This window comes from Temnothorax longispinosus, unplaced genomic scaffold, assembly GCF_030848805.1.
Source record: "Temnothorax longispinosus isolate EJ_2023e unplaced genomic scaffold, Tlon_JGU_v1 HiC_scaffold_28, whole genome shotgun sequence".
In the NCBI taxonomy this organism is placed as follows: domain Eukaryota; kingdom Metazoa; phylum Arthropoda; class Insecta; order Hymenoptera; family Formicidae; genus Temnothorax; species Temnothorax longispinosus.
In genome coordinates this window covers 258686-280931 of record NW_027270100.1, presented here as the reverse complement: position 1 = coordinate 280931, position 22246 = coordinate 258686, and the positions used below count along the sequence as shown (strand labels likewise).

At 35.9% G+C, this 22246-nt stretch overlaps 4 protein-coding genes and 1 long non-coding RNA gene across 10 annotated transcripts in view; 3 read left to right on the top strand and 2 right to left on the bottom strand.

The window, feature by feature from the left end:
• Nucleotides 1-22183, top strand: part of LOC139824168 (uncharacterized) — a 76532-nt gene extending 54349 nt beyond the window's left edge. Inside the window, exons 2-4 of one of the 2 annotated variants that reach the window (XR_011735025.1) lie at nt 21086-21465; nt 21939-22061; nt 22162-22183. This is a non-coding gene — a long non-coding RNA (uncharacterized lncRNA). Of the gene's footprint in view, nt 1-21059; nt 21466-21938; nt 22062-22161 lie in introns of those variants that run through there. The other variant, XR_011735024.1, reaches the window with a different exon arrangement.
• LOC139824154 (uncharacterized) lies at nt 312-2334 on the top strand. The gene is made up of 3 exons (XM_071796639.1): nt 312-729; nt 926-1045; nt 1119-2334. Exons 1-3 carry the CDS (start codon nt 353-355, stop codon nt 1525-1527), a joined length of 906 nt encoding a protein of 301 aa, XP_071652740.1. The 5' UTR covers nt 312-352; the 3' UTR covers nt 1528-2334.
• On the bottom strand, nt 3034-4923 carry LOC139824155 (putative nuclease HARBI1). 2 transcript variants are annotated; one of them, XM_071796640.1, is made up of 5 exons: nt 4785-4923; nt 4454-4654; nt 4110-4367; nt 3778-3993; nt 3034-3496 (listed from the first exon to the last, which is right to left on the bottom strand). In XM_071796640.1, exons 1-5 carry the CDS (start codon nt 4921-4923, stop codon nt 3063-3065), a joined length of 1248 nt encoding a protein of 415 aa, XP_071652741.1. In that variant the 3' UTR covers nt 3034-3062. The 2 variants fall into 2 exon arrangements, with proteins under 2 accessions (XP_071652741.1, XP_071652742.1); XM_071796641.1 differs by having other exon boundaries at nt 4454-4621; nt 4785-4811.
• Nucleotides 10107-11796, top strand: LOC139824156 (putative nuclease HARBI1). 3 transcript variants are annotated; one of them, XM_071796644.1, is made up of 5 exons: nt 10107-10277; nt 10337-10502; nt 10639-10795; nt 10874-11141; nt 11220-11796. In XM_071796644.1, exons 3-5 carry the CDS (start codon nt 10644-10646, stop codon nt 11748-11750), a joined length of 951 nt encoding a protein of 316 aa, XP_071652745.1. In that variant the 5' UTR covers nt 10107-10277; nt 10337-10502; nt 10639-10643; the 3' UTR covers nt 11751-11796. The 3 variants fall into 3 exon arrangements, with proteins under 3 accessions (XP_071652745.1, XP_071652744.1, XP_071652743.1); XM_071796643.1 differs by having other exon boundaries at nt 10107-10502; XM_071796642.1 differs by having other exon boundaries at nt 10109-10502; nt 10655-10795.
• Nucleotides 12632-14275, bottom strand: LOC139824157 (uncharacterized). Of its 2 annotated transcripts, XM_071796647.1 has the most exons (3): nt 14136-14275; nt 13915-14022; nt 12632-13392 (listed from the first exon to the last, which is right to left on the bottom strand). In XM_071796647.1, exons 2-3 carry the CDS (start codon nt 14018-14020, stop codon nt 12722-12724), a joined length of 777 nt encoding a protein of 258 aa, XP_071652748.1. In that variant the 5' UTR covers nt 14021-14022; nt 14136-14275; the 3' UTR covers nt 12632-12721. The 2 variants fall into 2 exon arrangements, with proteins under 2 accessions (XP_071652748.1, XP_071652747.1); XM_071796646.1 differs by lacking the exon at nt 14136-14275 and having other exon boundaries at nt 13915-14129.
• Nucleotides 22184-22246: the final 63 nt, after the last annotated feature.

The window sequence follows — 22246 nt, the reverse complement described above, 5'->3', positions numbered from 1 at the left end:
TTTATTTTTTAGCTGTGAAACCTAAACTGGTGTCAATAAAGTTATTCAAGCCTCCCCAGACTTCTGTTGCAACTACTACAACAGACTCGACACAGTTCCTAACCACAACTGCGCCTCTGGATTCTGTACTGAATAAAACAAATTCTTCTACAATTTAGCCTCAAACTATAATCCATGAGAGTCCTTCTGTTACTGTTCCTGTAACAAGCTCTATGCAGTACACACCTACAATTGTGTCTTCACTGGACTCTTCACTTTTGGATGCTTTACCAATAAAGCAGGTTCTTCTAGAATTCAGCCTCAGATTAAAATCCATGAGAGTCTTTCTGTTACGGTTCCTGCAACAAGCTCTATGCAGCACACGCCTACAATTGTATCTTCATTGGACTCTTCAATTCAAGACTCAAATCAAGGCTCAGATAATGAAAAAGAGAATACTTCTGGTGTCAATAATGATGGCTATTTTATTTGGGACCATAGAACCATAATGTTGTTTTTCACAGAGTATGAACAGCATGAAAAAAAATTCCAGAAAAGAAAATATCAAAGTAAAGAGGCCATGTTTCAAGCGATAGCAGAATCTTTCCAGGAAAGAGGTTATGTGAATGCTACTAAAAATCACATGAAAAATAAATTTAAATTGTTGAAGAAGAAATGGGATAAACATATTAAACGGACCATGGGAAAAAACAGTTCTGGGAAAGGCACTAAACCTCTTCCATATAAAGAGTAAGTTCTATCTTGTATTTTCTGTATATAACTATAAATGTAATATTTTTGAATTAAACATTTATCATTAACAGTTCAGTCAGTTTGTTTTATATTTTTATTTTGTTATTCTCACAATATTCTGTTTTTATTAAGTATTTAGTATTATATTTAGTAGTTAATGAGTAAGTAATAGAATACATATATATCTTTGCAGTGAAATGATAAAATTATTTGGAAAAAGTCACAGTGGAGTGCCACCTTTTGTAGCTGGCCGCAATGAAATGGTTTCTCAAGAAGAAGTTTTGCAAAGGGTGGTCAATCAACATTTGTCTCAGTGAGTAATCATCTCCTTAAGATGTTTTTTAATTCATTTCTAGATATATAATTTAAAATGTTTTCTATTACAGGAATGAAAATGAAGAACAATATTCTATCGCACTAAACTCACCACCTTCGACACCATCTGCAGTTAACAGTGAATCTCTATCAGTAGCAGGTAGCAGCAGATCGTCCATAACGGATAGCAGTTGCTCATCTTTAATAAATACAAAAGCAAAAGTACGAGATGGCAAATTGGCGCATACTCTACAATCAGTTAAGGAATCCATCTGTGCTGTGCTACAAAGAGAAAGTGATGCCAAACAAGAAATACGTACAAAATATCTGACGGAGCTCAAAAAATGTAATGAATTACAAACAGAACAATTACAATTGCAAAAAGAGCGAAATAGCATCTTAGAAAGGCAACTTAAGATACTAGAGAGAATAGAAAATAAAAAATACTCAACACAAAAATTATCAGACAAAGAAGATTAATAAGATATAATAAGACTGAAGGTTCATCAAATTATATACATGAGACATTCATAAAGTTTGTTTCTTTGTCTACTCCCAGATAGCACAGTGGCGTCAAGTGGCGTAATAGTGCAGTCAAAGTGGCGGATTGTTGTCGTAAGAGACGTCACTTTGACGGCATTACAACGTTATTTGACGCACTGTGCTATCTGGGCTTAAAAGTGAAAAAGTAGTAAAACTGTGCACATTTATTAACCTTTTCATATGAATTCTGCGAAGTTACACATTTTTACTGACAAGATCTGTAAGGGTATAATAGTTGTAAAAATAGACACATTGTCTTTTATATATATATAAACACCTTTTAATTTATAAAATTTATAAACAGTTTATTAAGTTTAATTTTAATTTTGTTGAAAAACAAAAATGTGTTGGTTTTTACAATAATTATATCTGACAGATCTTGCATCACTGGGAAAAATGTGTAACTACAGGATTCATAGGTAAATAAAGGCTAATAAATGTGTACACTTTCAATCGACTTCATTCTTTTCTTTATTGAGAAAGTTACAAACTTTATGAACGCTTCACATATACGTATGTAGTTATATGTATTTAAAGTTTATATAATTTTGTTAATTGTATTTAAAATTTTTATTTCAAGTTTAAATAATTTTTAGTTTATTAAAGTTTATTTCAGTTTTTTCATTTATTTCTTTTCTGTTATTTTGATAAACAGCGTAACAAAGCTGTATCAAACTCTGCAACAGAGCAAAGCTGCATTTACTTATTGAGTTTTTTTTTTACATAATAAAGCAGCATTATTTACTTGCAGTTAAGCGTACAAAGCTAATGATTGAAAATCAAAACTGTCATTTCTTGTCCAATTTACATTTTTTGTTAATTCTCGATAACATTTTTGATTTTGATAATTATCGATAAAAAAATCATATAATAGTAAAATATACATTTACATTATGCAGTTATATTTCTCTATTTGTATGAAAAATAGGCGTATATGACAATAAAAGACTGATGTATGGATAAATTTTTAACAAAATTGTTTTATTTGTTGTCTTTTTTATGATATTACATGAGAACTTATTTCATCAAATTTAATATCAAATTTTAATCTATTTTAATTAAAATGAGCTGAATAGAAGATATATAATTGTAATATTTCATAATTATTAATAAATGAAATATATTTGTGTAATCGTTAATTGTTATAATCGTTATAATTACAATCTAAAATTTAAATAACGCGTTGCTGTCGTTGCAATTCTTGAAAATATAATTTATACATTTTGTACATTATATTTCCTAATTTTTATAACTAAAAAAAAACAACATAAATATTTGAAAGCACTTTGAGATAGCTTTATACGTCAAGTACATCATACATATTTTTTAATTGAACGACACAGATTGATACGATGCAGCATGTGATATGTCGATGTTAACGACACGATATCGATATTTAAAAAAAATAATAAACATAATATTTAAATATTAATATTAGAAGAAAATATTTAAACAAATTTATTTGGATACTCTTATTCAAATCGTAGTTGAAACAATTGTCTACATAATTCATCTCTGAGATCGCGACCATGTCGATCATCATCTGGATCTTCATCTCTATCTGCTGCTGGGACATTATGCAACAATACTTGCGCATTTATATCGGCATGATTGTCGACTTCAGGTTCTTCCATGTGTTGCAAATCATCCAAGTCAGCCAAATTGTGAAGAACGCAGCAAGCGAAGATGAATTTGACGATGAATTGCATATTTCTCAGCTTGAGAAAATATAACTGTCTAAAACGTTGTTTCAGTATTCCAAATCCATGCTCAACTGAAATTCTGCACTGACTATGTATACGATTAAAATTTCTTTGGGCCTGCGTCAAATGTCCATTATCCCGATATGGAGTAATTAATTGGAGAAGGCATGGGTATGCAGCATCTCCAAGAAGTATGCTTCCATCTGAAATAAAAGCACGTATATTTAAGATTAACAGCTAATGCTAAGGCTGCGTTTTGATATTCACTCTGCCAGCGTTGAAAATTTATAGTTTACATGTACTACAAATTTATAATACTGGCAGTGAATATCTTCTCCGGACACTTTCAAATACAAAAATTATAGATAATTACCAGTCCATATCTACAAGATATTTACGATTTTAACTGAATTGAATAAGAAATACAAAGCTAGTTGGTTTATATACAAAAATACAGTAAATTATGAATGTGATAAGTTTATACTTTCACAAAGTATTGGCAAATCTTCAGCCAAACTGGAATTTGCAAATACTCTTGCATCGTGCACTGAACCAGGGTAGCCAATGAATACATCTAAGAACTTCTTCTGTTCATTAACGGTCCCTTGCATGTGTACGGAAAAATAATGCTTTCTATTGATGTAAGCCACTGGATCTTCAGAAGGTTTGTCAATACGGATATGTGAGCCGTCAATACATCCTACAACAAAAAAGAAATACACTAAATAAATTAATGTAATTGGATTACACATACTGAATTACAAAACTGTGAGCTTAAATTAAATATAATATCATCGAAGAGAATCACATTATTACCAATTACTCCAGGAAAACCTTTACTTTCGAGATAGTATCTTTGCGTTCTTTGCTTCTCTACTTCAGTAGGATACCGAATAACTTCATTTCTCATATCATACAAAAATTGTGTGACTCTACGTAACACAGATTCAAGGGTATTAAGAGAGAGATCGAATCTGTCAGCAACATCTCTGAAACTAGCACTTTGATGGCCAGCAAACCACAAAAAAGTGAGAATATGTTTCTCAGCCGAAACTACTTTGAATCCTCCATGTCCTATAAAATATTGATCAAACTTTATTCAAAATAAAGTTAAAAATTTTTAGTATACACATATCTAATTTAAAAAAATCAATACTTACCTCCTAAATTTCTAAAATATGGCCAATGGCTAAATTTCTCTACCATACTTATAAAAAGTGTTCTCTTCAAACGAAAATGCATAACAAACTCTCTATCCGTATACATAGGCACTATATTTTCAATGTAATTAGTTATGCATGTTCTATGTATTCTTTGGACGAAACCTTCTGCAATTTCAACAATTGCGTTAATGGCAATATCTGCAAATATCAATCATAAAATACAATAAAAGTGCACAAACTACTTAAGAAAAAAATAAATTTAAAATTGCAAGATCTTTACAGATTACGTCAAAGTTAGAAACGCCACATCTTTATCATCAATACTCACTTTCTATTTCATCGTCGTTCCCATTGTTTTCTAACAAATCACCAATTCTTGTCAAAGGTACAAGATTTTCAGCCAAAAAGTCATCATTAATATTATTTATTATCATATGAAAACCGCCCAAAAAATCTAAACAATCCATTATTTACCAATTTGGAATAACCAGTCAATGATGTGCGATGTGCGATTGGAAGTTTGGAAGAAGGGAAGAGAGTGCTCAAGTCTGTTCGTGTCACTGAGCGTTGGTGCACATAAACCCATCTGACCCAACCGCCATCTTATCTGTGATCCAAAAGTCCGTTCGTGTCACTGAGCGTTGGTGCACATAAACCCATCTGACCCAACCGTCATCTTATCTGTGATCCAAGTGCTCTCTGGTGTACATTGGAGCATGCGACGCGAACAAACCTAAGGTGTGATTATTTATTCTTATATTGTTTTCAGGTGCTGTGCAATATGGATGGAAATCGAAAAATTTATGCGGCTGGAATATAGCGGTGATTATACCGTCAGACGTGACAACGGGCGTACCGAACATTTGACTTATCAGATTCTGTGCGAGGCGGTTATTGTGACGTCCTGGGTGATGCGAGGTGGCTCGATCCGGCAGAACGTCTCCGTCGAAATCAATTTTTATGGGTTCTTCTTGCAGTTAAGGAGGTAAAACCCCAGGATAATTAGCTGTTGGTCGGCGATGTAGATTATGGCTCCTTGGATCCGTCGAAGGTAGGTAATTCAATAATCTTTATCTTTCTTTTGATATAAAAGAGTATGATATTTATTGTAGAACTTTTACGATACAAGTGGCTTATGTGGGAGGATGGAACAAGTATAAGATATGTGACCTTTCCTGGCTCGTTCCACACTCTCCGTTGAAAGGGTGAAAGATTCCGCTTTTATACAATTTTGGAAACGGTAATGGGAAGTGACCGCACCTCGTTACAATGAGTCATAAGGCGTTGTCTAGCGGATGTGAGACTACTTCTAGTGGTGTGGCTCGCTTGCCAGCAATGAGTCATAGGGTGGTATCTTGAAATTCATTACCTTATATGGTCATGCGTTGCGCTCTGCTTCGACATGTTCATATATGGTCTATGCGAAGACTAGATTCACTCGAATGAGTCATACAGGTGACTCGTCTGAATTCTATTTTTATTCTCTACTCTAACAGCGATTTGTATTGAGAGCGATACTTTCTTTCATTATTAAATTTCAATATGACTTTTATCATGAAAGAAATATTTAGTATTTGAATCTTAAAATGTGCAAATATATGTTGAATATTATTTAAGTTTCTTCAGACATACTTTACATACAGTAGAATAATTTAATAGTACAATTAAAATCATTATTAGCATGTCTAAAGTATAAAAGATATTGCTCTCTTCGTCTAACAGTTACTATAGTATATCTGACTCTCTCTTTCTCTCTTTCAGATCGTACAATACTCGCATCTCGCTTGGATTCGTGTTCCTTATGCTACGCATAATACAATTTTATCTTTCTCAGGTTCGTGAGTAATGCTTCGGCGCTTGACGCTCGATATTTATATTAATTTTGGTAAGTATACATATTTGTTAATAGTAATATTAATAAAAGTGATGTTAGCGGTGGTAATAATGATTCTAATATCAGATTAATAATATATCGTGCAGATAGAAATGGTCAGCATTCTCATTAGTACAAAAAATTAATGAAATTAAATTGTTTATATATAATAAGATTTTTGTTATTTTTATATCTCGTGAATGGTTGGGAATTTGGTAGCAATGTATAGGAAACATATTGTAGGACTTTCACTAAGGTATAATATAGCATTGGAAAATTTTATTGTTAATATATGTATTTGTTAATAACAAATTATTAATTAAATAAATTGGTACTCTTTAATTTGCATATTGATATTGTTATGTTCTCCTTATTTAAGAGGTTTCGAATTTCTAATATCATCTTATTTATGAGCATTCTTTATTTTATTTTATAAATATTTCGTAGATAAACAATTGCAGAAATAAAAGTTATTATCATTTTTCGTAGGTGTACTGATGCAGAGTTTACGTGCGCGGTCAAAATTTGTATTTACCGAAACGGGTTTTTATAGTTATACAAGCAGTTCGACCTGGGTTGCCAGAATTTTCCCGCTAAATCGGAAAATTCATTATTTGGCCCTGTATTTTCTAAAAAAACTTGTGTAGCCTTCGTTAATGGAGTAATAAGGTTTTGACTTATATAAAAGTTATTATACATGATCTGAGGTATAAGTTAAAAATATTTATTGACATGGTCAGTAATTTGTTTATGGTTGTTTATAAAAGTAAGTTGCAATTTTGAATAATTATATAGTAAATGTTTTTCCATTGATCGGTTCTAGTGATTATTCCTTATACGCGTTTATATTGTTTTTATTTCAAACTATTTGTTTTCTATTTTATTTTAATTTATTAAGAGTCTATGCGGCTATCCTTGTCTTACTCTCTGTGAACTGGTATTAAACTATCCTCGTCTTTCATGGAGTGAATGTTCAATTTTCAATCTCGTTTATTAATTTAATTAATTTAAATAGAAAATCGGCGTTAACGTTACTGGTGTTTAGGAGTATGAGAGATTCTATTTTTATCATAATAATTAAGTGTCAAAATTTTCGTTCAGAAATGAAATTTTTCGGTCTTAAAATGTATAAAAGACTAAAATATTAATGTAAAAGTGATTTGGTCTTTGTAAGTCTAAAGGGTAAGAAATTCAAAATGGCGGACGTGAAACTTTAATAATTTATCGAGAACGGTAAGAGATAAAAAGATGGGGTTTCTTTTGTTGTGTTCGGATAATTAAGGGCATTATTTTAGATTGTTTAAAATTTCTGTGTTTTATGGATTTCCATAATTTTTAATTATATCTCGGAATTAAGAAGAGATATGATGTGGGGGTTTTTGTGAGGTTACTTGACATGCTCTGCTGAGTGTCTGCAGTGATTTTATTCATCATCTTTAATAATATTTTTATGATAAATTTTATTGTTAATTAGTTTATTTTGAGAGATCCAACAATTATTTATAACCAAAAGTTGTTTGACTTTTTGTGATAGTTCCAGTAGTCACACTAGCTAGGTTTGTTAATAATATAATTTAATTGTTTATAACAATCATGTTTGAGAAATGCTAGTAAGATAATTATTATTTTAGCATAATAATAATCTTTAGGCACAAAAGGTTATGTTCTTATGAATAATCTACTTTTAATTAATTTATTTATATTTTATTTTAATTTTCTGAGTTTATTCTTATGGAACATGTATTTATTCGTGTGTTGAATTGAATTTATATTGCATCAAGGATCTCATAAAACTTGTAATATTCATTTATGATCAATTTTAGTGATTCTGGGGAGTTTTAACAAGCAATTGTCCAAAAGTTTATAGTGTGATTCATGAAAATGGGGCTTAAGCTTGAAAGGGTACCTTAAGGCAGCCATGTTCTCTAGGCTTGTGTCTACTACTTTAAGAACGCGTGCTCGCATCAGCTGAATGATTATTGTGACAGTTAAGTTAAAGAATGATTGTTTATTCTTATATTGTTTTCAGGTGCTGTGCAATATGGATGGAAATTGAAAAATTTATGCGGCTGGAATATAGCGGTGATTATACCGTCAGACATGACATTATCCCTCGTGGGACGCGTTAAACGATACACGATACATAAAATACGTTTGTGTTTTGCTATAAGGCCATTATTTCCTATTTACACAAATAATATACATATTATACATTTGAAGATGTTTATTGCATATCTTGCGTTATATATACATTCAGCTTTATAAAATTATCAATCGGTTTTCTTACAGTGTACTATTTAGAAGAAACTGTCCTATTATTAAGTACATGTGTATTAGTGCTAGGACTACTTCGAATAATAAAAGAGTAACCTCTATTTTGCGATCGTAATAAACATTAGCGAGCAACCTTATTATAATGCTAAACTATCAGAAAATGTTAACCATACTAATACTTATTATATGTACATGGTGAAGGGTTTGAAATGAAGTAATAAATTTCATATAATTAACATATGATTATATTTAATGAGCACGGTGGAGGATCCTAATTCCCTTAGAATAAGTACTTTGAAAAATAAATCGTAGCAATCAGTAGAATGTAATCTTAATTCTATACTAATAATTTTAACTTTGATTTATATACATGCATTTAGAATAGAAAAGGGGAAAGAGTACGCTGACACATACATATATATAGAAAAATATATATATTTAATCAATTTTAAAATACAAGTAATTTAAATGCTTTACTAATTGTAAATCATTATTATAATATATTCATTTTCACACTCATAAAACAAGCCCATCCAAGATAATTTCGTGTCTATTCCTTACCTGAAATAAGATAAAAGAAAATACATTAATATTTCCATACATACATATAAGAATAAAAAATAAGATTGAAATACTTATCCTTATTAATTCAGTCTCAGCTCACTATTACCTCCTACCACCTATAACATTAATGAAATATATTAATTAATGCACTCTTATAAGATGAAACCGTTATATAATCAATAAATAATTATCCTTACAGAGCTAAGCAAAATGTCAACGACAAGCCTTATGCTAGAAGTGAAAAGACTACGTAATGTTGCTTATTGCCTGGATTTAGACGAAGCTAAGGAAAGAACACGCGGCAAATACTTGAATATATTTAAACAAAAATAATAAAAAAAAAGAGAGACTAAAATTATATGAATAAATGTAGTAATGATAGTGTTGGAAATGGCGACCTATGTATGACGGAGACAACGACGATCGGCGCCCCCGCGCCTGATACCAGTGTGCGCACGCAGCGCCCATGTATACCCCCACTTCCTCTTTCTCCTCAGTCCGCTCTTTACCATTGTCGGTTACACACGTGTCCACTCTCTATAATAAACCTCATTTTATAACCAATGCGATCCGCGTGCCTCAACATTGGTTATGGGCCCAGACACGGTACGCGCTAAGTGACGCGTGCGAGAACGTAACCCAGAGAACAACAGTCGAAAAGGGAATCGCGCTCGTAGACGCCATTACGCACGCAGTGCATCAAAGTTTTGCGAATACGCTCGTAGACGCCATTACGCACGCAGTGCATCGAAGTTTCGCGAATACGCTCGTGGAATCTATTACGCGATATCACAATGGCCGGAACAAACTCAGTGCGAATCGAACCGTTGAATAAAGAGAACTTCGACACATGGAAGATTCAGATGCAAGCGCTGCTTGTGAAGACGGAGGGATGGCAATACGTTAGCGGCAAAAACACGAAACCTGCTCTCGTCGCGAACGACCCTGCTTCTGAGGGTGCATTCGGGGAGACGCTTTTAACGCTATTAACGCAAACGCTATGAACTTCGTTCGAGGAGCCAATAGCGCGATAGCGATAGCAAGCTCCCCAAACGCAGCTTTAGAATAAAATTGCAATATGGCCGATGATGCGAGTTGTGCGCAAGTAATGTGAGTCATGATTGCAAGTATGAATAACAAACGAGCAATAAATCTTCTCGTTCACGCAGTGGAATTAATAGAGTCGTCATCGTCTTCTGATAGCGAAGAAGAGTTGGATGCACTCACAATCAGTAATTTGGAAACAGTGCGTCGGAGCAGACTTCCAAAGCTAAAAAATTATGTAGAAGAGGTTATTCCTAGGTGGAGAGATAAAGAATTTAAATCACACTTTAGGTAATAATAATTATACGCTTTTGTAGAACTTTCCAGGTTTCATCTATCATGTTGCAATACAATAAAAAAAAATTTTGGTTGCATGCACTTATTTATATTAAGAGGTTTTTGCTAAGTATTTGTGTACTAATTATAGCTGAGATGTTCCACAGAATATCCAGAGTCACTTTCGAGTTTGTACTCGAAATAATTGCTCCGAAATTGAGAAGAAATTTTCCAGGGTTGGAAATGATTTATCCAGAGAAGCAATTTCTTGTCGCTATTTGGAGAATGGCTACTCCAGATTCTTATAGGTTGGTATATGATATTCAATAATAAGATTTGCTTTGGGTAATGTTGCATTTTCTATTCACGACTTTTTTCTATCATAGATCAATATGCGAAAAATTTGATCTGAGTGTATCAACAGCTTTGTTGGCAACACGACGAGTTACCAAGATCCTTGCAGATTTGGCACCAACATTCATCACATGGCCAACAGGAAATAGATGTAACGACGTTTGGGCCAGATTTGAAGAAATCCGTTCTTTTCCACAAGTCATAGGAGCTATAGATGGTACTCACATCAATATTCCAGCTCCACGTGTTAACCCAGAGGCCTATATTAATCGAAAAGGTCACCATTCTATTCAACTGCAGGTTTGTAATGTGGTCACCTAGTGTATCAAGTAAAAGAATTCTTTCCTCGGACAATAATACGTACTCTATATCTTACAGGCAATTTGTGATCACACGACTCGTTTCACTCACTGCTACATTGGACATGCTGGTTCTGTACATGATCAGCGTGTCTTTCGTCTCTCAGATATCCAAGATGCATTGGGCAATGCAGAAAAATTTCCTGACGACTGTCACTTACTTGGTGATGCCGCATACAAGCTTCATGATAATTTGATGGTTCCCTATCGTGACAATGGTCATTTGACTGAACGACAAAAAAATTATAATTTCTGTCATTCTTCAACACGAGTTACAATTGAAAGAGCGTTTGGTTTTTTAAAAAATCGATTTAGATGTTTATTACATCAACTTCCTATGAATAGGACCGATTTAATTGCACATTTTATACTTGCCTGTTGTGTCATGCATAACATTTGTATATTGAAAAATGATGATTTTGACTTTCTTTTATTAAATAATGAAGTAGACGATGATGTACCTCGGCAAGATGCTGCATATGGTGTACAGACAGGCGTAATCAAGAGAGACTTAATTTGTGAAAGACTTCCAATGAGATATAGATTTTAAGAATAAAATAAAGGCAGTTTAAAAATATATCAAAGAATATTTTATTTATTTTTAATATAGTACTTCTCAGTTACATAAACCTTCCGACAATACACTTAGAGACAGTTTTTTAATCATAAATTGGCCCTTCAATTAACCACGTTATAAAATAAAAAACTTTTTGCAGAAATTAAAACTTGTGCTCAAAGTTCGCTGCCTGTAAACTTGGGGTTATTAACTTAGGTCTTACAATTTAAACTTAAATCTAAGGACTAAATCCGATTAACTTTTCTCGGTTAAACAAGCGGTACAATTTTATAGTCATTTCTCAGGTACATCTTTATCACTAACATTTGCATAAATATTTATCGCATCAACGAAAAAAGTAAAAATCTTTGTTTACATATAAATTTTCTTAATAGTCAGTCTTCCTTTCTTATCACATATTAATCTTTTTACATATCAGTCTTCCTTTCTTATCACATATCAATCTTCTTACATATCAGTTTTCCTTCCTTATTAAAAATATCACAGATATGTACGCAAGCTACATATGTATAATTATCAGTATAAAAATAAAATAAATATTAGTATTACTTTTATAGAATGTAGTATAGTAGATGTGCACTTATCAATTGATACAGTATGCTGGCATATTTGTTTAAAAAATATATATATATATTAGCATTATACACTGTACTAAAGGAGGATTCATGAATTGCGGGACTGCGGTAATTCTACGTTGTAGTACGTTTCTACGTTGTCGTACGAAGAAAAACGTAACAATGAAACAATAGCAGTACACACAAATCTCCTTAGCGCAGTGTATTCTAGCTGTATTCTAGCTACAAACAAAAAAGCCATAATAATATAATCTATATACCACCTAGCATACGTTAGTCCAAAAAAAAAAATATTTTAGCATTTTTACTATAATTTGTACTCTGACTCTTGTCTTTACTGAACGTGTTTTTAAGTAAATATAATTAACCTCACACTTTGTCTAACAATTTCTGCATAAATTCCAACATTTTTTTTTTAAATTCCATTTTTTCTTTGTGTCTTTCATCTTTGTTCTTTTCAGCCAAAATTCTACTTTCCATTATTGATTCAGAAATTTTTGGTGCACTTTCTTGTATCTTACGCTTCTTTCGGGGATTTAAATTGCTTAAGTCTACATCGCTAGCTGCATTAGACAGATTACTCGCTTCACTATCAGAAGAAATATAAATAGCACTTGAAGAGGCTATTGCTGGAGGCGACATGAAAGGCCGTTCACCAAGCAAAGATTCCATAACCGACATGTAGGGCCATGCTCTAGGATTATTACCTGATTTAGCATTGTGGTCCTTTATAGACTTATAGGTTCTTTTCATTCCGTTATATTTAGAAAGGCACTGAGAGCCAGTGACACAATAGCCTTTAGTAGACAACGCTGATGCAATATTGTTCCATACTTTCTTGTGGGTCATCTTACCCGATGTAAGATTATTTTCTTGAAGGCAAAACTCTTCTATCAGCAAGAGGGTTGCATTATGAGACCACTTATAGGTTGAGTCCGAGGTTGAGTCGTTTCCATCCTCTAAGATTGCGGATATATTTGCTGTATCACATTCTTTCCGTGCTATTTCCAGTTCCAGTAAACGAGTGGCAAACATAACATCTGACAAGAACATTTTGTATATATGAAAGAAATTACAAATTAATCGCATTTTTATTTTAATAAACAATAACCATTACAAAGTTTACATATTTAAAAACAATAAAAGAAGATAGAACTAACAAACACAGCTTGATTTGTATGTACATACATGGTTAACAATGAGAAACAAACTTTTCAACTTTAAATGCGGTTATCTTCAGTGCGCAAAGATAAAAACTATATAATCTTAAACTATAAAATATACGTTAGTCGCAGATTTAAATCTCGTATTGTAATAAATTGAGCTATTTGTTTATTTTTGTTAACAATGTAAAATATATTGAATTTTAGAACGTATGTATGTAATCCAGTTCTGTTTGTTACTCTTGCCTTCTTCTATTATTTTTTATATTAACTTTATTAATTTCCATGCTATTAAAAGATAAAGATAAGATAAAGATATATACTTTATTTTACCTACAACTTTTATTTGATCATAATTACACAATACTACCTACATAACCTGTATCATCAATTATTTACCTTTCTGTGCACGCGCTGCATCTTGTGGAGACAATTTGATAGAATAATTTATTCCTTTTTCTTCATCAAACAAATTAATTTCGACTTCACTTGGCCCTTGGTCCATTGCTGGAATTGATATTCGTTACGTTTCGTTATCTGGCAGTACTTCTGAACGCAGCTACTATAAGCAATCAAGTGTTCGAGGAGACAATAAGCGCCAATAGCATTTCGTGCCTCACCTCGAAAATAATAGCGAAAATAGCGCGAGTGATGACGTCACGCTGCCTTTACAGTGACGTCATCATCGTATATCATAGCGCCACAAAGCGTCTCCTCGAACAGTTTTGGACGATAATTGTGCTAATAGCGTGCTCCCCGAATGCACCCTGAGACAGCCGTGAGGACATGGGAAATCAACGATGAAAAAGCGAAGTCTGACATCATCCTCTCAATCAGTCCTCCCGAACTGAAACAGGTTAAAGGCCATAATACGTCGAAGGAAGTATGGGATAGGCTACACGTCATTTACCAATCGCGAGGGCCCGCGCGGACAGCGACTCTCATGAAAAATCTCATGTTACGGCGCATGGCGGAAGGCGAAGACGTCAGGGAGCATCTTCGAAACTTCTTTGACACCGTCGATAAACTCGCAGAGATGGATATCCACATCAACAAGGATCTGTTATCAGTGATGTTGTTGTACAGCCTTCCGAAATCGTTCGAAAATTTTCGATGCGCGATCGAGTCGCGTGACGAACTACCGACCGCGGACGTGTTACGTATTAAAATCACGGAAGAATACGACGCGCGAAAAGGTGACTCATCCGACAAGTCCGCGAGTGCTCTTATGATTAAAAGAGGCGCGAATAAAAAGAAACCGTCAAAGGGCGGGGACAGTAATAAAACCTTTAAATATCGCTGTCATCGATGTCAGAAAGTGGGGCACAAGGCAAACGAGTGTCAATCGAAAACGAATCAATCCGAAAAGGAATCGGCTAAGAAAGTCGATGCCGTGAGTCTCTGTGCTGAGGTGAGACCCATCGACACGCGCGAAGAAACTGCGAATCACAAAACGGACGAAGAAGCCGCGAACATCGTAACGGAAGACGCAAATTGGTGTTTGGACAGTGGATGCACCGCCCACCTTTGTAAGGATCTGTCAAAGTTCGACTACATAAATGGAACGGCGGGACAGAAGTTGAACCTGGCCAACAGGGCATCCACACACGTCGTCGGAAAAGGACTGACGACCATCACAACCGAGACCAAAGGTCAATCGAGGAAAATAAACGTCACCGATACCTTGTATGTTCCGGACCTACGCACGAATCTTTTATCCGTCGGAAAGATTACCGACAAGGGATACACAGTGATCTTTACGAAAACGAAGGCCGATATCGTCGATGATCGCAGTGGTAGTGTCGCATTAATCGCGCGCCGCGCAAACGGATTGTATTACGTAAACGGATCCTCCCGTGAGAACAGAACCGACGACATAACCTCCGCCGCGATTGTATCGACCGAGAACAATTTCATGATTTGGCATCGCCGCATGGGCCACCTAAATTTTCGCGATCTAATCCAGTGCGATAGAAACGGATGCGTTCGCGGGATGGACATTAAAGATCCGACCGTTCGTCCAAATTGCGATATATGTAATCGTGGAAAGATGACGCGCCCTTCCTTTTCGCGAAGGTTGGAACGGTACATCACCGTTACAAATCGTTCACACGGACCTGTGTGGACCCATGCGTTCTTCGTCCAACGGTGGAGCTCTCTACTTCATAACCTTCATTGACGATTATTCGCGATGGTGCGAGATTCATTTCTTGAAGAAAAAGGACGAAGCCCTGGAAGCCTTCAAGAGATACAAGTCTTACGCCGAAAGGAAAACCGGCGCCAAACTCCAATCTCTGCAATCCGACAACGGGGGCGAGTACGTCAACAAGGCCTTTGATGATTATCTGGAGCAGCTCGGTATCAAACGGAGGCTCTCTACTCCACGTACCCCGGAGCAAAACGGAGTCGCGGAAAGACGCAATCGCACCACCGTGGAAATGGCTCGCTGCATGCTTCTGGGATCGAGACTATCTACATTCTTTTGGGCCGAAGCGGTGAACACCGCGAATTATGTAAGAAATAGGTGCCCGTCCAGCGTCTTAGACGGAAAGACACCATACGAACTATGGGTCAAACGCCCTCCTAACGTCGATTACTTCAGGGAATTCGGATGCGACGCTTATGTCCTTGACAGAAAACCAGGCATCGGAAAATTTGAGCCAAGATCAAAGATCGGTACGTTCGTCGGATACTCGAACGAAAATAAAGGTTTTCGCGTATGGATCCCCGAGGAAAAGAAAGTGGTAGTCACCAGAGACATCAAGTTCGCCGAATCTCGGAAACGTTCCGACAGCGACGAAGTTTCGCACGATAAATCGGACGACTTCTTCCCTTCCGAGATAGACTCGACACAATCGCCAGCTCCGCTTCTTACCGGAACAGACGTTTACGGGAAAGCTGGTCGAAACGAGCCGGAAACAGTCACATGGGACTTCAGCTCCTCCGATGGGAGATCCGATGACATCGACGAAGGCGAGGTAGAGGACGCCCCCGAGCACCCCATTGAGGACGACGTTACAGCAGATCGGGCCCCCGAAAATGACGACACCGCCGCCATTCCAAGCCGAAGAGGACCAGGAAGACCGAGGCTGATACGCACCGGGCACAGGGGGAGACCCGCGAAGCAATATCAGACCGCAAACTTCGCAGATTACCAAGAACATTACGTTTTTCAAACGGAAGTGACTACAGAATCGGCCCTGCAGGGACCCGACTCGGACGATTGGTATCGCGCCATGTCGGAAGAAGTGAAATCAATCTTGAACAAGGAAACATGGTCCATCGTCAACCGTCCCTGCAACCGGAGCACCGTCGGGAGCAGATTCGTTCTAAGAAACAAATACTCCGAGGATGGTACAATCGAGCGCCGAAAGGCTCGCATCGTGGCTAAGGGGTATTCTCAGCGTCCCGGACTGGATTTTCATGCGACTTTTGCACCGGTCGCTCGGATGGGTTCGATCCGCATGATCGTCGCTCTGGCGGCTCAGCTCGACATGGAGATCCACCACGTCGATGTAACGACGGCCTACTTAAACGGTATATTACAGGAGGAAATATACATGGAACTTCCTCAGCACTTGATAAACGTGCTTGAAAGATTGAAACAAGAAGGAGATTCAGCTACACGCACCAAAGCCGCACATATGCTGGATCAGATCAAAAGGGGAGACACCGTATGCAAGTTGCATAAGGCGCTATACGGTCTCCGTCAAGCGGGCCGATGTTGGCACGAGACCTTGAATGACGCCATGGAAGCTTATGGAGCCACAAAATCATCGTCGGACCCGTGCGTTTATTACATGGGACAGGGTGATGACATCATCTTAATCGCAACCTACGTCGACGACGTCGTAATTGCCGCAAAGGACCCGCGAAGGATAGCCGAATTAAAACGCTTTCTGAGCACGAAGTTCGAACTTAAGGATTCCGGAAAAATAAAGAGATGCTTAGGAATCGAGTTCCTACGAGACAAAAATGGAATCCACCTAAAACAATCCGCACTCACCAGGGAGATTCTTCATCGTTTTGACATGATAGATTGTAAACCGAAGAAGACACCACTCGAGCCAGGAATCAAGCTTGAGAGAGATGACCAAAAATCTGGAGAGAGATTACCTTATCGTGAACTGGTCGGATCCCTCATGTACCTGTCGGTTTGTACCCGTCCAGATATCTCTTTCGCCGTCAGCTATCTCAGCCAGTTCAATGACTACTTCGGCGAAGCTCATTGGAATGCTGCGAAGCACGTCTTGAGATACTTGAAAGGGACGGAATCAACAGGGTTAACCTTTCCAAAATGCGGTGGCTCATTGACAGCCTACGTAGATGCTGACTGGGCCAACTGCCCACTCGACAGAAGATCTTACACGGGTTTTACTTTCCAAATAGGAAAATCCATCGTGTCTTGGGAGTCACGTAAGCAATGAACCGTCGCCTTGTCATCTACGGAGGCCGAATACATGGCCCTCTGCGAGGCCGCCAAGGAGGCCATTTGTCTACGTCGCTCACTCATCGAATTTGGTTTCGAGGACACGGCCAAAACGATTCTTTTCTGCGACAGCAATGGTGCTCGAATGCTCGCGGAGAATCCTGTGCATCACAATAGGTCGAAACACATCGACACCAGGCATCATTTCGTTCGTGATGCTGTTCACAGAAACCTAGTAACCATAAAATACGTTCCCACGGACGAGATGGCTGCGGACGCATTGACCAAACCCTTGGCTGGTCCTAAACTCAAGAAATGTCTCCGCACCCTGGGCGTCGAATGACATCATATCTCGGGACATCGATGGCACACAGGTCGAGGGGGAGTGTTGGAAATGGCGACCTATGTATGACGGAGACAACGACGACCGGCGCCCCCGCGCCTGATACCAGTGTGCGCACGCAGCGCCCATGTATACCCCCACTTCCTCTTTCTCCTCAGTCCGCTCTTTACCATTGTCGGTTACACACGTGTCCACTCTCTATGTAACGTTCTTTATAATAAACCTCATTTTATAACCAATGCGATCCGCGTGCCTCAACAGATAGGAATATAGCATTAGCTTATTTTTAATCTATCCTTATCATATCCGTCCAACGAAGTCACAGTGACAACGATGCAACGAAACCTGTAATACAATAAAAATGATATATAAATATATATACGTAGGTTAAATACTTATATTAATAAATCGAACGCTCTAACACGAATATGCACTTAATTAATAATGCTAAATACACTGCATAATACTTAAAAAAAAGAACACAATAAAAAAAAAGAAGAATAATAATAAATATAACTATAATGAATAATAGTGGCAATAATCATTAATAATAATACCTAAAAAGTGGACAGTCCAGTCCATATAAATCCAACCGTAATAGCATAGCTTTCATACCACCATCCATCCTAAATATTAACGAAAAATAATAATTAACCGTACATAACAATTATACTTTATATAACATAACCGCGAATTGATACTTACAAAAAAGTTCGGGGACCGAACTTCCCTAAGGAGGGAGATGTCACGTCTGACGGTATAATCACCGCTATATTCCAGCCGCATAAATTTTTCGATTTCTATCCTCATTGCTAGAAGTGCACAGCACCTGAAAACAATATTATAATATAACAATCACTCTAACTTAACTGTCAGAACAATCATTCAGCTGACACGAGCACGCGTTCTTAAAGCAACTGGCCCATTGGCCCAAGCCTAGAGAACATGGCTGCCTAAAGGCACCCTTTCAAGCTTAAGCCCCATTTTCATGAATCACACTATAAACTTTTGGACAATTCCTTGTTAAAATTCCCCAGAATCACTAAAATTGATCGTAAATGGATATTACAGGCTTTATAAGACCCTTTATGTAATATAAATTCAGTTTAACACACGGATAAATGCACGTTTCATAAGAATAAACTCAGAAAATTAAAATAAAATATAAATAAATAAATTAAAAGCAGATTATTCCTAAAAACATAACCTTTTGTGCCTAAAGAATATTATCACGCTAAAATAATAATTATCTTACTAGCATTTCTCAAACATGATTATTATAAACAATTTAATTATATTATTAATAGACCTAGCTAATGTGACTACAGAAACTATCACAAAAAGTCAAACAACTTTAGTTATAAATCATTATTAAATCTCTTTATTTACCCTTCCTTGACGCTCCGAGAAGCTTTCTATTTTTCACCAGGGCCCCTGGCGAAAATGAAACGTAAAACAAACGTCAGTAAAGCGTAAATTGGAAAGTAAATCAAGTGTAAGAGAAGAATAACTGAAGTGTAAGCGAAGCACGTAAGAAGCGAAAATTGAGACATTGGAGCGTCGAACTGCTTGCATAATTATAAAAAAAACCGTTTTGGTAAATACTAATTTTGACCGCGCACGTAAACTCTGCATCAATACACCTACGAAAAATGATAATAACTTTTATTTCTGCAATTGTTTATTTACAAAATATTTATAACAATAAAATAAAGAATGCTCATAAACAATATTATACCAGAAATTCGAAACCTCTTAAATAAAGAGAACGTAACAATATCAATACGCAAATTAAAAAGTACCAATTTATTTAATTAATAATTTGTTATTAACAAACATATGTATTAATAATGAAAATTTCCAATGCTATATTATACTTTAGTGAAAGTCCTACAATATATTTCCTATACATTCCTATCAAATTCCCAACCATTCATGAGATATAAATATAATAAAAATCTTATTATATATAAACAATTTAATTTCATGGATTTCCTGCACTAATGAGAATGCTAACCATTCCTACCTGCACGATACATTATTAACATAATATTAGAATCATTATTACCACTGCTAAAATCACTTTTATCAATATTATTATTATTAACAAAATACATATATATATTCTTACTAAAATTAATATAAATCTCGAGCGTCAAACGCTGAAGCGCCACCCACGAATCTGAAAAGATAGAATTGTATATGCGTAGCATAAGGAACGCGAATCCGAGCGAGATGCGAGTATTGTACAATCTGAAGGAGAGAAAGAGAGAGTCAGATATATCATAGTAACTGTTAGATGAAGAGAGCAATATTTTTTATACTTTAGACATGCTAATAATGACTTTAATTGTACTATTAAACTATTCTACTGTATGTAAAGCATGTCTGAAGAAACGTAAATAATATTCAACATATATTTGCACATTTTAAAAATTAAAATATTAAAGATTTTTTATATTCCTTATGATAAAAGTCATATTGAGATTTTATAATGAAAGAAGGTATCGCTCTTACTACAAATCGCTGTTAGAATAGAGAATAAAAATAGAATTCAGACGAGTCGCCTGTATGACTCATTCGAGTGAATCTAGTCCTCGCGTAGACCATATATGGACATGTCGAAGCAGAGCGCAACGCATGACCATATAAGGTAACGAAATTCAAGACACCACCTTATGACTCATTGCTGGCAAGCGAGCCACACCACTAGAAGTAGACTCATATCCGCTAGACAACGCCCTATGACTCATTGTAACGAGGTGCGGTCACCTCTGTGACGTCCTGGGTGATGCGAGGTGGCTTCGATCCGGCAGAACGTCTCCGTTGATGGGTTCTTTTCTTGCAGTTAAGGAGGTAAAACCCCAGGATAATTAGCTGTTGGTCGGTGATGTAGATTATGGCTCCTTGGATCCGTCGAAGGTAGGTTATTCAATAATCTCCAATAATCTTTATCTTTCTTTTGATATAAAAAGGTATGATATTTATTGTAGAACTTTTACGATACAAGTGGTTTATGTGGGAGGATGGAACAAGTATGAGATATGTGACCTTTCCTGGCTCGTTCCACACTCTCCGTCGAGAGGGTGAAAGATTCCGCTTTTATACAATTTTGGAAACGGTAGTGGGAGGTGACCGCACCTCGTTACAATGAGTCATAAGGCGTTGTCTAGCGGATGTGAGTCTACTTCTAGTGGTGTGGCTCGCTTGCCAGCAATGAGTCATAGGGTGGTATCTTGAAATTCATTACCTTATATGGTCATGCGTTGCGCTCTGCTTCGACATGTCCATATATGGTCTATGCAAAGACTAGATTCACTCGAATGAGTCATACAGGTGACTCGTCTGAATTCTATTTTTATTCTCTAGTCTAACAGCGATTTGTATTGAGAGCGATACTTTCTTTCATTATGAAATTTCAATATGACTTTTATTATAAAGAAAAATAAGAAATCTTTAATATTTGAAATTTTAAAATGTGAAAATATATGTTGAATATTATTTAAGTTTCTTCAGACATACTTTACATATAATAGAATAATTCAATAGTACAATTAAAGTCATTATTAGCATGCCTAAAGTATAAAAGATATTGCTCTCTTCGTCTAACAGTTACTATAGTATATCTGACTCTCTCTTTCTCTCTTTCAGATCGTACAATATTCGCATCTCGCTCGGATTCGCGTTCCTTATGCTACGCATGTACAATTCTATCTTTCTCAGGTTCGTGAGTGGCGCTTCAGCGTTTGACGCTTGAGATTTATATTAATTTTAGTAAGTATATATATATATTTTGTTAATAATAATATTGATAAAAGTGATTTTAGCAGTGGTAATAATGATTCTAATATCATGTTAATAATGTATCATGCAGGTAGGAGTGGTCAGCATTCTCATTAGTACGGAAATCAATGAAATTAAATTGTGTATATATATATATATATATATATATATATATT